The 15,407-nt window shown below is 37.5% G+C and overlaps 2 protein-coding genes and 1 long non-coding RNA gene across 3 annotated transcripts in view; 1 reads left to right on the forward strand and 2 right to left on the reverse strand.

The window, feature by feature from the left end:
- Positions 1 to 15,407, reverse strand: part of LOC137618818 (uncharacterized) — a 413,063-nt gene that overhangs the window by 166,480 nt on the left and 231,176 nt on the right. The window lies entirely within an intron of this gene.
- Positions 1,725 to 14,990, forward strand: LOC137618815 (uncharacterized). The gene is made up of 3 exons (XR_011039845.1): positions 1,725 to 1,803; positions 11,675 to 11,977; positions 14,463 to 14,990. It is a non-coding gene; the product is annotated as an uncharacterized lncRNA (long non-coding RNA).
- The window catches only part of mRpL45 (mitochondrial ribosomal protein L45), a 36,779-nt gene continuing 32,492 nt past the window's right edge, over positions 11,121 to 15,407 (reverse strand). The window contains exon 7 of the mRNA XM_068349022.1: positions 11,121 to 11,952. Coding sequence (XP_068205123.1) covers positions 11,683 to 11,952 — 270 coding nt within the window. The 3' untranslated portion in view covers positions 11,121 to 11,682. The remainder of the gene's footprint in view (positions 11,953 to 15,407) is intronic.

The following is a 15,407-nucleotide window of genomic DNA, read 5'->3' on the forward strand; positions in this document are numbered from 1 at the left end:
GATTTTAAAGTTTCAAGAAATGAGAGAGAGAGAGAGAGAGAGAGAGAGAGAGAGAGAGAGAGAGAGAGAGAGAGAGAGAGAGAGAAACTTACAGGGGGTAATATAAACCCTTCTTAAAATCTACGATTTTAGCAAAAGTAAAAACTCAAAAACTTTTTTTTCAAGTTTTATATAATCTAAAAAAAACTATTGTCTTATAGAAAAAAAACTTCATAAGATATAATCACAATTTGGTCTGAATATAAATATTAAAACCTTATAGAATAAAAAGGCAGTTTTTTTATATATATTTTCCTTTATTAAGAAATATACATTCACACTTCTTACAATTTATAATATTGTATATACACCATAATATATTTACATGAATAAATTTGCAATTAACACATTCACAACTGCAATTTTTATAATTTATCCAAATATGTTGTTTTTAGGTCACAAATATATTATAAATACTTTTTGAAAATGAGGTTTGAAAGCAAATTTACTCAAGTTAAAGGTAATATAAATATAAATTAAATATAAATAATTTTTATAATTTATCTAAATATGTTTTTAGGTCACAAATACATTGTAAATACATTTTGAAAATGTGTTCTGAAATCAAATTTACTTAAAGGTAATATAAGTATAAATAAAATATAGATATTTTAATATGAATAAAATAGGAGTTATTCCAATTAAAGGTAGTTACCAAACAAGCTAGTTACGTCCCAAACGAGGTTGTTAAATCGACACCCTACTTATGATAACTTATGGTAACTTACAGAATGAAGTTAATTTTCAGTTGTCTTGACTTCATAAACACGGGAAGTTCTATTGAAGTTTGAAATATATTATATATCGCTTATCGTAGGCCTATGTGATGATAGGCCTGTGATATTTATTAGTGGGTTGGTGATTACAAATTACAGTTTTTTTTTTTTACGATTTTTTCTATCTTAAAAAAGCTTTAAATATTAACGAATTTGGCCTAAATATGAAAAATGATGGCTAATTTGGTATTTATATATTATTGGTATTAGTGTTTTTGGTTATATCAGTTTTTTAAAAGCAAATTACAACGATTTTGGCCTAACTATAAAAAATGTATAAATTATTTTTTATTATTATTTTTATTATTATTATTATTATTATTATTATTATTAAGATTATTAATTATCATTATTAAGATTATTATAAATTATCATTATTATTTATTATTATCATCATTATTATTATTATTATTATTATTAAGATTATTAATTATTATTATTATTATTATTATTATTATTATTATTATTATTATTATTATTATTATTTATTTCTGTTCTTTAAAAGCTCCCAATAACAATGATTTATATCGATTTTGGCATTTCTATATTGTTGGAAACGACGAGACACTTGAAATAGCTAAGTTGTGGTTGAATATCATAATTATTATGGTAATTTCTATAATTTGTATTTTAATGGAGATATTTGACTGAGAATAGGCCTATATTGACCACATTGTACTTTTACAGTAGGCCTAGTGAAATTTTCTCTCCACACTTGAAAACTATTCAACAAAAACTTATGAATTTTTAATTTGAAAAGATTAGATATATATACTTTTTTCCATTTAGAAAAGTGTTTTTTGTATTTTTTTTTATTATTGGTGTTAACAGACAATTGAGATATGTAAATTTTTCTTATAAATGAACCACTTATAATTAATGTTGCAATAATTTTCTATTTCGATTTGCAGATACTGTATATTGAGAACAGCCATCGAACTGAATTGGAGCCGTTGTCAAAAACGAGCAACTTGAGGACCAGCTAGAGGTAGGGTAAAGTATAAAACTGATTTTTGAAAAATATCACTCTTGCAAAAGTTTCTATTTATATATTCATTTCAGCTTCAATTTCTACACAATTTGCTGTATATTTTCAATCAACGTTTAAGTGGTGGTCTAGTGCCTACAGTACACCTTACGTGGTGCTGTATATCAGATTGATTAAAGGGGATCATGTGTCCCGAACCCCGGACCACTTAATGTCATACCAGCCTGGATTAGGTTAGGTCAACGTATGACCTTGTAATTATCTACTCGACATTCTAGGTCAGGTTAGGCCTGGGGAATCCCACTCTTAATCTAAGGTTAAGGAAAGGATCCCATACCCTGGTTTGAGTCTCTCCCCCACTGCCAATTTGAGGCAAAATAAGGACCTATAGTCCATTTCTTTTAGCGAGGCATATTTGCACCGACTCGTAGCGGTGCCCTTTTAGCTCGGAAAAGTTTCCTGCTATCTGATTGGTTAGAATTATCTTGTCCAACCAATCAGCGATCAGGAAACTTTTCCGAGCTAAAAAGGGCACCGCTGCGAGTCGGTGCAAATATGCCTTGCTTAAAGAAATGAACTATAGTTCCCTGGTTATTATAATTAACAAAGTTGCTGTTTTTTTCATAATTGTACTATGCATTGGGTTAGCGCTATCAGTAGACCCCTATGTGGTGCACCTTAGACATAACTAAGGGGCCTTTGCACCCACAGTTTAGCCCTCTGATTATTTCCACTTCCTTTTTCTGGTCCAATCTCCTAACTATTATTTTGTCCTGTGCTAAATGGGCTTTATATCACCAGTTTTGGTGTCATGTGGGCAAATTTCCCTATGTTAACCCTATAATTATAACCTTATTTTAATGGTTATGATTTTAATAATGGCTATAATTATCTTTGATCGGTTTCTTCATTTTTATACGGCCCATATTTCAGTCCTTGTCCAAAAACCCTTAACTTTGTCTTCGAAGTTTTATCTTGCCCCTTGATGACCAATAGTAAAACGTCACATGACTATTTTGATTTCAAATGTCATCTATTTACCAGGTGAATGTGATTCTTAAGCCGCTTTGTTTGCATTGTATAAGATTTTTCCTGGTAATTCACTGCTTTATCATAAGATTTTCTTATACAGTATTAGGCAAGCAAAGAGGCTTGAGAGTTGCATTCTCCGGGTAATTCTACAAAAGATGTTCCTTTTGAAGATACTTATTGCAGATAATGTATACTGTATAATGCAATATGAGATAATAAAAATCTTGCCTGTCAGTAGAATTAGGTTAATTTTACCGATTTTTTATTTATTTAAAAATCTCGGAGTTGTTTCTCTTGTTCATACATAGATTGGTTATTTTTTGGTTCATGGCTTTCGCTTCAGAGCAAAAACTCTTGTTCAACCAGTATTGTCACCTTTGGTAGTGTTTTACTAAAATGGTACAATTTGGAACTGCCAGTACTAAGGTCCTCTGTTGTTTAAAAAATAAAGCCAATATTGGTGCATTTTTAAGGTAATAACCTCAGATTTTACATCCCCATCATAAGGGATTAGGTTGAGGAAATTTGGAAAGGACCAGGTAGAGATGCGAGTTTCGCAAACAACCAGAGATAAAGGGCCCCCAGGCGTGCTCTGTTTAGTCTGGACAAATTCTGAAATCAGCCTTACCTAATACTATAGGTAGGAGAGGAGAAAAGTAGGATGCAGTGGCAGATGGTAGCAATGCGATGTATACAACAGGTCTACCAAGAAGGGCTGTCCAGTTTGAATTGATGTACAAGGGTGTAGGATCGCTAGCGAGCACTGTATGCTGTGCGATACGTCATTGAGATCGGCGACCCAATGCATCGCTCATGTGCAAAAGTATTACGAGAGACCACCTTCACCTCTATCTGTGGTCTCTACAATAGGCTCTTTTAAGATGGCAGCTGTGATTTCGGGGTACTACCCTTAATCTGAGGGCAACTGAAGAGAATATAAGGTACTCTGAGACCTGCAAGGATCGAATGAAGAACTGAATATTAGGAAGAAGGACAACGACACTCCTGTTCACGAACCATCACCCAACATCGATGGACTGCACTTAGATATGATGACGCCAACAAATGTCGTAAGAGTGGAGCCTCATCAACGAATTCTGAAAAAAATGCATAGTATGTGGCCTACGATTTATGACCTTCCCCAGGATGAGACTGCATGTGAGATGTGTACACCCATCAAAATAAAATAGGAGCAAGACGAATATGAAGTGTGCTAGCTGCAGTGATTGTGAACTCCATGCTGTCATAAGGGCCAAAAACATCCTAACTGCCTACCATAAACAACGCGATTTTGGAGGCCTTGCCCAGAAAAATTGACTCGTGAAAGGTTGCGGAAAATACAACAGACACTGAGGTAACTGAGCGTTCTTCTGGCTCTACGAAACCAACCTGCAAATGAAAGGTAAACCAGATAGGGCAATCTCTTAGCAAGTCAACTTTGGTATCGGCATTGTGTTCGATGATTGATCAATTGACCATCAAGATTCCTCGGCGGTCGCTGCTGCTGCCGCATCTCTCGGAGATGTGGCAGCAACTGCAGAGCGTTACAACAGAGCAGGACCAGCTAATAACCAGAAGCCAAGACATAGATATGAGAATAGAGAGAAGTATAATTTCTTCTTCACATCTAGTTCCGTCTGAAACCGCAACTCGAAAAGCTATTAGGTTGAACATCGCAACAGAAAGAAAATAGTTCTGATTTAACGCTACCGAGTGAAATCTCAAAGCCAGAGTCTGGCAAGGCCAGCTCCTCATTGATGGTCAACACTGATCAGGATGCGACTGAGCTGGATGAGGAGGAACCCCTTAAAGAACCGTAGCTAATGAACCTGAAGACGAAGAACCAAGGTGGCGAATCGATAGATTCCTTACGGATCTATCGAGGCAAGAAACTGGCATATTACTTGCGGAAATTAATGATGCCATAAGAATTGGACTGCCAACACTAGATAGAACACAGGATGGCTCTGAGGGAATCCTGGAGATGTTGGAAGAGTGCTTAAGGAGAAGATGATCCGGCTTGTGCGAGGAACCTGCCTATAGAAGTTGAAGAACTTATTGAAGAAATGGAAATGAAGTACGAAATTTAGAGAGGTTACCACCACGTAGAGAGAGAGAGAGAGAGAGAGAGAGAGAGAGAGAGAGAGAGAGAGAGAGAGTATGCTAGAACACAGCATGCTTTTGCTAGAATTCCAAAGGAGGTTGTGAATGTAGTTTTGGGTGACAACGCACCTGTTGGGGAAACTCCACCGCTGCTGGACTTCTATAACAAGTATTTCATTAGATTCGGTACTCAAGTCACCACATGATGAGGAGCCAGTAACTCCTCTACAGACTGGAATGTTTATACCTGGACATGGACTTGAGAGTCCTCCATCATGTGAATGTGCTGACTAGACTATATAACTTGAGGATGTACCTCAGCTTGGTTCCTGAATAGACCAAGAAGAGCAGGACACCCATGTTACCCAAGGAGGAGCCTCTTAAAAGAAGTACAGTATAAAACTGGCGTCCCTTTATTATCGGCTCTCGTATCTTGAGACTCTACTGCGAGATAATTGCAGATAGAATAGCTGTGTTGGTGAATGTCTCAAACTCGCAAAAAACTTTTAGGATGATAGAAGGATGCAGAACTAAAGTTTGCTCCTAGAAGGCATCGTCAGAGATGCTAGAAAACGAAAAAAACGGCTTATGCATAACTTTTGTCGATGTCGCACCAGCCGTTGATACAGTCTCTCGTGAATCTTTCATTATGGCGCCGAGTCACCAAAGCAGTCCGTACCACGTCATTAAAATAATTGAGAATTTTTACTCCAACACGATGACCCAAATTAAAGTGAAGGTCAACATGTCGTAACCAATCACCTTGCGTTGGGGAGTAAAAGAGGGATGCCTTCTCTCCCCCATCCTTTATAAAATCATCGTGGACAAATGTGTAGTTGGCATTGAGGCTAATTTTGAATATGCATTCCCATGTGGGACTAAGGTGTCTGTTCTAGCATTCGCTGGTGACATTGTGGTCATGTCTGGCATTATACAGGTCAACCCTTTCAAATGACATGAATTCAGATGGGCTTATAAAAGACTTTTTTTTTCAGCGAATACAGTATCTATTCACTCCACTCAGACAGCAACAATGGGAGCGAACAAAGACAAGACTTTTACAAGGAAAGAAAAGTGTAGGGATCCAAAACGAAATGTTGATTTTTCTAGATAGCTCTTGGTAAATAAGTATGTTACTAAAACAGAAACAATTATATTATACATAAAAATTAAATAAACCCATAGGGAAAAATTATAGAAAAATATCTCGCAAAATAAAATTAATAAATTAGGTTTATTCATATCTAACAGTACATGAATGATCCCCTTGGGAACAAAAGTACATAGTTGGTCATACATATGGTCCAATTCTGCTTTAGACAACATTGTTATAGAATGTATTACTTTGCCTCAGTCCTTTACAAACATTAATGCTATAGGAATTTCAGTGGTATATTGCATGCCATTTTTTATTTTTATGTAGGCCTAAGCAGTTATCTACTTAATGTTGAATAAGGTGCTGTTGTGTAGTATAGTTTGGAAAGTTGTGCCTAAGGCTATGCTTTAATCATTACTTTTTCTTTTATTGATTAATTATCATAATCATCTCTTATGCCTATTGACGCAAAGGGCCTCGGTTAGATTTCGCCAATCATCTCTATCATGAGGTTTTAAATCAATACTTCTCCATTCATCATCTCCTCCTTCACACTTCATAGTCCTCAGCTATGTAAGCCTGGGTCTTCCAACTCTTCCAGTGCCTTGTCCATTATTTGGACAAGTGTGGTGTGTTGAAGGTCACCTCACGTGGAGCCAAATCTCTAGCAGTCTTAGGTTGTAGCTGGTTGCCATCTACCCATTTAAACAATTGGCAATGTAGGTTAGTTTAGATTAGGATGCTTCCCCATATAGGTAATGCTATTGTTGTCATGCATAGACAATGAGTTTTTAGAGCGATTGTTTTTATTTATACATCGCTTACTTTTATGGTTTGTTTTTGGTTTTCCATCGCCAAATACACCCTGGTTACCCACTGGAGTCAGCCAAGAATTGTAGAGCATTAATACACATTTACTTTATATCTATAAGACCCTAGACTTAAACATCATACAGAACTAATTTATAGAATTATCTCATATACACTCATTTCTGAAATTCCTCTTTATAATCCCATAATTAATCAATAAAGAATAACCTATTAAAGGACAGCCTTAGGCACAACTTTATCCCTGAACAAGAACTTCCTGTTTGACATTGGCAATATCTCCTAGGATATCTCTCGTTGTTGAGGCTCGTGCCCGACGGACACCTCCACCAGAAATTGCTCCAGTGGCATCTGATGCATCGCTGGTTGGCAACCAGCGATCCCACCTCATACGATTTGGTTCTGGCGGCACAAGAAAGATGAGGCAATTTAGCTTGATAGCTGAAAGATGAGAACCTAATCAGGGAACTCCTGAAAATTATGTTCACAGACTTATCCAAGGAGGGATGGGTCATGCACCTGAGAAACCAGACTACCTCAGGAAGATGGTCCATTGAAGAAAAATCCCTGCATATCAACCTTCTGGAAATGTAGCTACTGCTAGCATTGCAAGGTTAGCATACATTGATAAAGAACTCCCATAATGGCATAAACAATGGCCAGTTTCAGTCCCAAAAAGAGTTGGAAAAGAAACTACATATTTGCGGCTTTCAGCAGTGTGGTATTGACCTGTTTGCCGCATACCGGTAGCTAAACAAGAACCTTCCAGTATTTTGCTCGCCAGTTCCAGACCTGTCTGCAACATTAGAGAATGCTTTCCATCACCCACAGAACATGGACATCTTTCCCCCTTTCACCCTAATTAGCCGACTCATCGTCAGACCGATGACTACATCGCATCTCAAGATAACCATGGAGGCTCCCAATTGGCCACACATCAAATGTCATCCAGATCTCCTGATGCCTTTTGTTGCAGTGCCGAGAAAACTATTTCTATGGCCCACCCTCCCCTGTCAGCTCAACCTACAGAGGTACCACAACTCGGTAGCTTCCCTTGCCCTTCATGGGTGCTTTACTATCCAGCATCTCTCCAAGCAAAAGGGTTATCGCCAGGGAATGCACTGGAGATGTCTGAATATCTGCGAAGCTCCTACAAAGTTGTCTGCCAGTGCCATCCTTTTTAATTGGTATCTTAAGCCCTGTCCACACGATCGTGCATACCCGACGGGCAAACAGTGATACCAGACCACAATAGTTAGTACGAATGAAAGGTTAATGACATCAGAAGCGAGAAAACCACAGACAGGGATCTGGCATCATATACAGTAGTGTTGCCAGATCCCTGCCTTTAGTTTTCTCGCTTCTGACATCATCAACCCTCATTTTCACTAACTATAGTGGCCTGGTATCACTGTTTGCCCGTCGAGTATGCACGATCGTGTGGACAGGGCTTTAGAGGGGATACTTATATAGTCAGAGCCGCTAGGCAATTTATTGCGGATTTCCTCGTATACCTTCGTTGAGAGCTCCTACTCTCAGTCTCTGTGATGAAAAACTGTCGCTCACCCTTGAGCCGCATTTTCAGACTGAATGGCTCAGAGCTTTCCTCTTCTTTGAAATTCTGATGCTATAAAGAGCTTTGAACAGTCTCCTCCTAAGGGACTCAAGCCACTGGAAACTAATACTCTATTAGTATGATCTGTTATGATTTGTTCATAATGTGGACAGCGTAGCTACTGCTTTAGTTGGCATAGATTGTTATCTATTATAAATGCTACTTGTAAATGAGAAGATAAATTACAATAGTTGTATATTGTATTCAGAAACTTGGATTTTTCTAAGATACATGTAAATTTCAGAAGCCATTCTTGATAATGATGATAGTTATGTTACGATGGAGCACATTACATACAGTAATTGGCAGGTTTTATGTGCCAGCCTGCTTTTACTATTGACATATGATCATGTAGAGAACTAATGCAAGTTCAAAAATTATAGCAGAGCCTGCGATAATAGTCTGCGAAGGAATATCAAGTACTGTACTTAGGATTTGTGTTAAGGCCGAGTTAACAAGATACTGCAAAGTTATCGGATCTACCATAGTTTTCGGGGGAGAATCTGTCAGTGGTGCAGGGCTTAAAGGTAGGAGTCCTCATTGCCCACCACCTAGGAGACTTAAGGTGCGTCCATACTAGCGACAAGCCATGTTGACAACACTGTGTACAACTTTGTAGGCAACAAGTTGTTAGACTGTTGCCGAAACATTGTTGTTGAGATGTTGGTAGAGATTTATTGGTGATATGTTGGCAACCCTGGTGTGGACGAGTCGATGTGGTTGGAGATACCCGGACAGACACACAACACCGACAGCGAGATTTGAAGGCTCTTCACTTTTCCTATAATGCAATAGGGAGGGTCTCGTCCAGACTCTACGACGGTGCCTCCTCCGTTGTAAACACATAAGCACAATAACAGCAGCAGCAGCAGCAGCAGCTGCCAGTGCGTCCTGGCACGCCGATATACTTTTCAAGTCTCTAGAATGAGGTGTGGATGGCTTCACCAAGTTGACACGTGTTGCCAATATGTTGCCAGACATTGTAGCAGACAAAGTTTCATACATTGTTGTCGATATGTGTACCGATGTTGACTGTAAGGTTTCCAGCTTTGTTGTTATGTCGGTAGACACGATGTTGCCAGTGTGGACGCACCTTTAGGGAGTATACCCCAGGTACCTTGGTCCAGTGGTATAACAGGTTGTGAAGCAAACCCATCTCCGTCATGGGACAAGAAACATTTTGACCAAGATGGTCTAGATTGATAGTTAAGAATGTCTTGACTATTTTCTTCTTTCTACACTGCTTTATGTGCCGGACCAGACATTAGATGCATGTAAGCCCTATAATGGAGTAAATTTTCTTTACGATCAAACAGGTAAGTTCTTTTAAAAAATGTGCGAAACGTACGGGAACCCATTTCTCTTAAATGACCATACGTTCAGGTACCATATCCTTTTGCATAGATGTAGGTTCTTCCTAGTAATGGCCTCATATCCTGATCATTAGGAGGGTGACACGAGTTACATCAGCTCCTTTTTTAAGACCCAAGAGACTTGTCATTCTTAGTTAACCAGCCAGTTTTGGTTCTGGAACCTATTAAAGAACGATGATTTGTATTCACGTAGGAAACAATTGCTAAAATTTGTATTTTTCCTAACTTTACAAAACTACAGTCTTTTCAAGTTACACTTCCCGTAGGATACAAAGCGGGAGCTTCACCGACTGTAGGTTAGGTAGGGATTACCCTTCACTCGACAGTAGCCACAACCACTTTCTTCTCCTATTAAATTTCCTTACTCATAAAGTATGTGATAATTCAACTATATTTATGTTCTTACAAAAAGTTGAATCAATACTAATTTTCATGTTAGATAATTCTTATTTACATTTAAGGCATTTTTGTTAACCCAGTTAGCATACTGTATAACAATTGGACAATTTTGTCAGTTATTAACCCTTTTACCCTCAGGCTATTTGGAACTTTCCAACCCTTAACCCCCAGGCATTTTTTTTTTAAGCACATTTTGCAATGTATATTTTTTAAATTGCTCCAACAGCCTTAATTCTCATCATAGAGTGGTCAGGTTGGTCTCATTCTCTTGGAAAATGCCTGAAGTTTCTCATAGTTATAAAAAATATGCAAAAAAATGTGAATAGCAGTTTTTTGCAAGGACGTACCAGTACGTCCATGGGGGTAAAGGGACGAGTTTTGTGAAACGTATCAGTACGTCCATTGGGGGTAAAAGGGTTAACAGTAACAAATCTTTACTTTAAATTAATTTTCACTTCAATTTTAAATTTCGATTTAGGTTGTAACAGATTTTATTGCAACTTCAGACATTTACTGACTTTGAAATATAATATTGTTGTAGATAAGTTACATACGTTCTAAATACTGTACAGTGTTAGGAATACAGTACAGAGGTGTACAGTATCTCCAATAACAATAATCATTGCAAAATACAGATAACTTGCATACATTCCAAACACTGTACTGTGTTAGAGACACTGTACAGTACTGTATGTGAATATCAAGAGAATTATTGCAAATAATTTTTTAAAAACTCACATTTTCCAAATACTTTCAACTACACGATTCTTTGTGCACAATATCTTCTTTTTTTACAATTTTAAAAAACTTTCATCTTTGCTGTTTAATTTTGAACCAATTTATATAACATCATTGCTACACTCTGGGATAATAAATTGTAGCTACTCTTTGAAACAGTCATAGATTTGTTTATTATTAATTCCTTTAGGGTTTTATTTTTTTACAGCTTTGATATCCAATTAAGAATTCATTACTACTAAATCTTTTGTTTCTTGCTATTGTTCAAGACTAGAAGTCTTCTTAAAACCAATAGCCAAGGTTGATAAACCCCTCAAGTTTTAGTTATATCTAGATTTTGTGGTCTTGCAATTATGACGTGGTGCTGGGAATTATCAACATGTTAAAAATATCATGCTAAATGGTTACTTCAAGTTCATAGCAAAACACATTCTTTCTTTCTAGTTTAGCTTTATTTACAAAAAGAACAATTCCTAATTATTGTTTCTTTATCAACAGAGACATTCCAACTTGGCTGAACTTTATTGGTGTTTAGAAATGTTAACAAATATAGTTACCTCAAGTATATTGATAAAAATATCATGCTAAATGGTTACTTAAAAGTTCATAGCAAAACACCTTCTCCTTTCTAGTTTAGCTTTATTTACAAAAAGAACAATTCCTAAATTGCTGTTTCTACATCACCAGAAACACATTTAACTTGTAGCAGCTGCGGCTTCTTTGGACTGATCCTTCTCGTCGGCAGCCTTCTCATTCATGGGGTACACCTCAACGTCGTCCATTCTGTACGTCTTGCGGATGGGCTGTCTCGGGGGCATCCAGTCCGGTATGATCTTGTCGTGGATTCTCCAGGTTCCGTAGAGGTTTGCCACGTGCTTTTCAAAAACCACGTACTCCAGCACGTCTCGCGCGACGACCTCCGATCCGTGGATGAGACGGCCGAAGCGATCGTAAACTGCCAGTGTCTGCAATAGGATGAAACAATTATCAGTAAGGTTTTTTAATTCCAGCATTTTCTTTCATGACAAATAGATACAGTATATTATATTTTTACTAAGTAATAAAATTCAAATTTTCTACAAATTACAATTTCTTCCTACGTGGGACAAACTTTTCGTTCTTTGCATGGATTCGTACATCTAGCCACACTGCCTTGGTTAGTGTTAATGTACAGCAGCACACAGCCAGGCAGCTAGTACAGTTTAGTACCTGCATTCCTGTATTAGGCATTGACCATACACATCTGGGTTCTCTTCGCTATCTCGCGATCGACTGTCTTTCGATTGTGTTTTTGTAGTGGTTTGCGTCTTCAAGATCACGGAGAATATATGTACGTAATGAGGGCGTATTTAACTAGATAAGGGTGGCCACACATGGTAAATTTACCATTGATTCCATGGGGTGAATACTCCTACAACCCAGTATCTTTAAATCCTTTCTTTCTCCCTCAAAGCCTTCCTCTTGGATTGAACCTTTGCAAGATTCATAGATTCTACCATTGGATGAGTTTGACCAGGGTGGAAGTTTCCTCAATATGTTGAGCTTACATACTCCTTTATGCCTAATTCTGGCTTCTCAAACTTTTGACTCTCCAAGTTATGAGTGATACTGTACTCTTGATGTTGAGGCCGTGAAATCTATCAAGGCTGCTACACACTGCAGCTGGTGCTAGTTATGCGAAAGGTCTTAAAGCCCTGTGAGAGAAGTGCCATTGACAACCTCAATTGTAGGTGTATCCTAACATGCAAGACCTTTGATTGTAAAGAGGAGGTAATGTTTTTGTTCGTCCTCTTAGTCTTTCAATTCTAGTGAATCATCATTCTAAAAGAAGTAGTCTTCATTTAATAAGGCTTGTTCAAAGTCTCGCCTGATTTCTAGCATCGACATCAGTATGTTCCCTTCAGAGAAGAGAAAGACAGCACTGAGATAACCGCTTCCTGCGTGGTGTCCAGGGCTCCTCGAGTGCCTCAAAAGACAGTTTTGCCTGTCATGGCCCTTGTCATTAGCCAGGTTGAGGGTGGATGTGCATATTCTCTCTCTACCTGTCACCAGACTTGTCAAACCTGTTCTTTTCTCTCTGCTTCTAGATACATCCCATATGATGCTATGCCATTTCCTCTCTACATTGAATGCCATTTCTGCTCCTGCAGGGTTTCGTCCATTTGAACTGTCTCAATCCAAAGGTCTCTCTTAGAAGGTGGCAAGCTTGGAATCAATACAAATGTGTTGTTTCCAGTTTGCTTAGTGAGTTGACTGGTGGCCTGTGGAATTACATTTTTTTTTTTAAAAAGAAAGACTTATTTTAAAGAAGGTTAGGTGCAAAAGAGCTCTCTCTCTCTCCATGCACAAATGAGACTGTTTGGCACGCCGTAATTATTTTGAGGAATATCGTGACATCACTTTTCCCACAGTTGGTTTCTCAGTAGTGAATAATTTGAGAGCTGAATCTTGAAAATCTTAAGAGGAGACCTAGCTGATCTTTAAAGGCAGATACACAGTTGAATTGAGAAGGAATGCCTATGCTCCCTTTCTAAAACCATAACTAGGATCCTCGACCTTTTCTTCCTCTTAAGACACTTCGAGGTTGCTAAAGATCTTGCATTGTCATCGGCAGAGATGTTGGTAAAGGAAGCATTGGAGTAATCTCATTGACTAGTCATCGATACTATGTCGCCAAAATAGTTTGTTCATCGAACCCTGTTCAGGATGATTAAAAACTTCATAATTTCCTTTGATTGCCACTTTACTCATTAGTTGCATTGTTATTTCCCTCTATTATAAACTCAAGACTACTTTATTTTGGGCACTTCCAGATATTTTAACGATTGCTCCGACTTTTGTTATTGTCCGAGGTTCATTTGTCCAGATACCTCTGGTAATGCTATGTTGATTGTGATTCTTCTACTTAGTTTATGTCTTCTTGCCTCAATACTGACAGGTATAGTAGGGGTACAGAACCCCTCGACATGTGATCAGGAACGTCTTCCACCCGAGGGGAAGTTTACGTAGATAAAAGGACAAAGGGGGACTTGTCCTTGCAAATTCATCTTCTAACAATCACCTCTCAAACTTGGCCATTTATTTGTTTCTTCTGTGTTGCATAACATATGCTATGTTGGTTAAATTATATTTGTTTGTAGGGGTAGAGAGCCCATGGAAGATCGGAATCGGGAAGACTTTTCACCGAAGAGTTAAGTTCATGTAGATTAAGGACAAAGAAATTTGTCCAATTCCTCCTCTGAAAAAGTGACGTACTAGCTGGCACTATGGTAAGGTTTTATTATTTAACGTCAGACAAAGCAGTGTGGTTAGATGTATCCATTTATAAGAGATTGGTTTGTATGGTAGAAAAAGTATCCATTCATAATAGAGATTGGTTTGTATGCTAACAAAAGAAATGAATATTTATAAAGTTTATACCATTACTAATTCTACAATAACTACAATTCTTATCATGCCATTTATCTCTCTACAGGAAGGCCCAAATATATGCCGCATTGGTGACCACTGTAATAAGAAATTGAATAGTCCGCAAAAACATTCTTCCATAAACAGGGAAAGAGAAAAAGGCATCAACTTCCTTCAAGTAACTATTGACTACCCTCCTTAAGGACAATACATCGAATCATCCGATCACGTGACAAAATTGCTACAACCGAAGACTTTGAAATTTCCATGACACAAGTGGCAGTTACTTCAAAATTAGTACATGCTTAACAGTTTAAGATTAATTAATGGTATATTACAGTATATATCATAATAAGCTGCTCAAATGTCTTGTAAATTATAAATTGCAATTACAAGCATTATTAACATTGTGTGATTAATTCCCTTTCCTCCTCCTTTGAACAAAGAATAGGTTAAGAGAGTAACGCCCAAACTTAATAGGTACATTTGACATACCTTATATCGAAGGTAGATATAAATTCTATAAATTCAAGTTGACATTTCTAATCATCACTTACTTGCCTAAGCTAAATTAAACATTGATTTATTCCACTTATTAAAAATTGATTTCATTACTTACTGAGTAATAACGCATAGTCACTTTGAATTTCTTTTAGATTTCATCTATCTACATTCTTTTTCCCCACCGCTATCCCTACTATAAGGGGTCGGTTGCTTGATGTGTCCTCTCCAATGCCTTCGCTCAAAGGCATCCTCTTACACCAAACTCTTCCCTCGCCATCCTCTCGATCTTCTCTCCCTAACAGGTTCTAACCAAAACCTCCTCACTCCCTCTCCACCATCCATCCTTAACACATGTTCACACCATCTCAGTTGTAACACTATTATCAACTGTATTCTTTACTACACCTGCCATTCTTATTTCATCATTTTCCAATCTTTCAAACAGTGATATTCCCCATAAGCCACCTTCATTCTCATCCCTAGTTCTTCATTTTACCTTTCTGTTATA

Source organism: Palaemon carinicauda, chromosome 25 (assembly GCF_036898095.1).
Source record: "Palaemon carinicauda isolate YSFRI2023 chromosome 25, ASM3689809v2, whole genome shotgun sequence".
Taxonomy (NCBI): domain Eukaryota; kingdom Metazoa; phylum Arthropoda; class Malacostraca; order Decapoda; family Palaemonidae; genus Palaemon; species Palaemon carinicauda.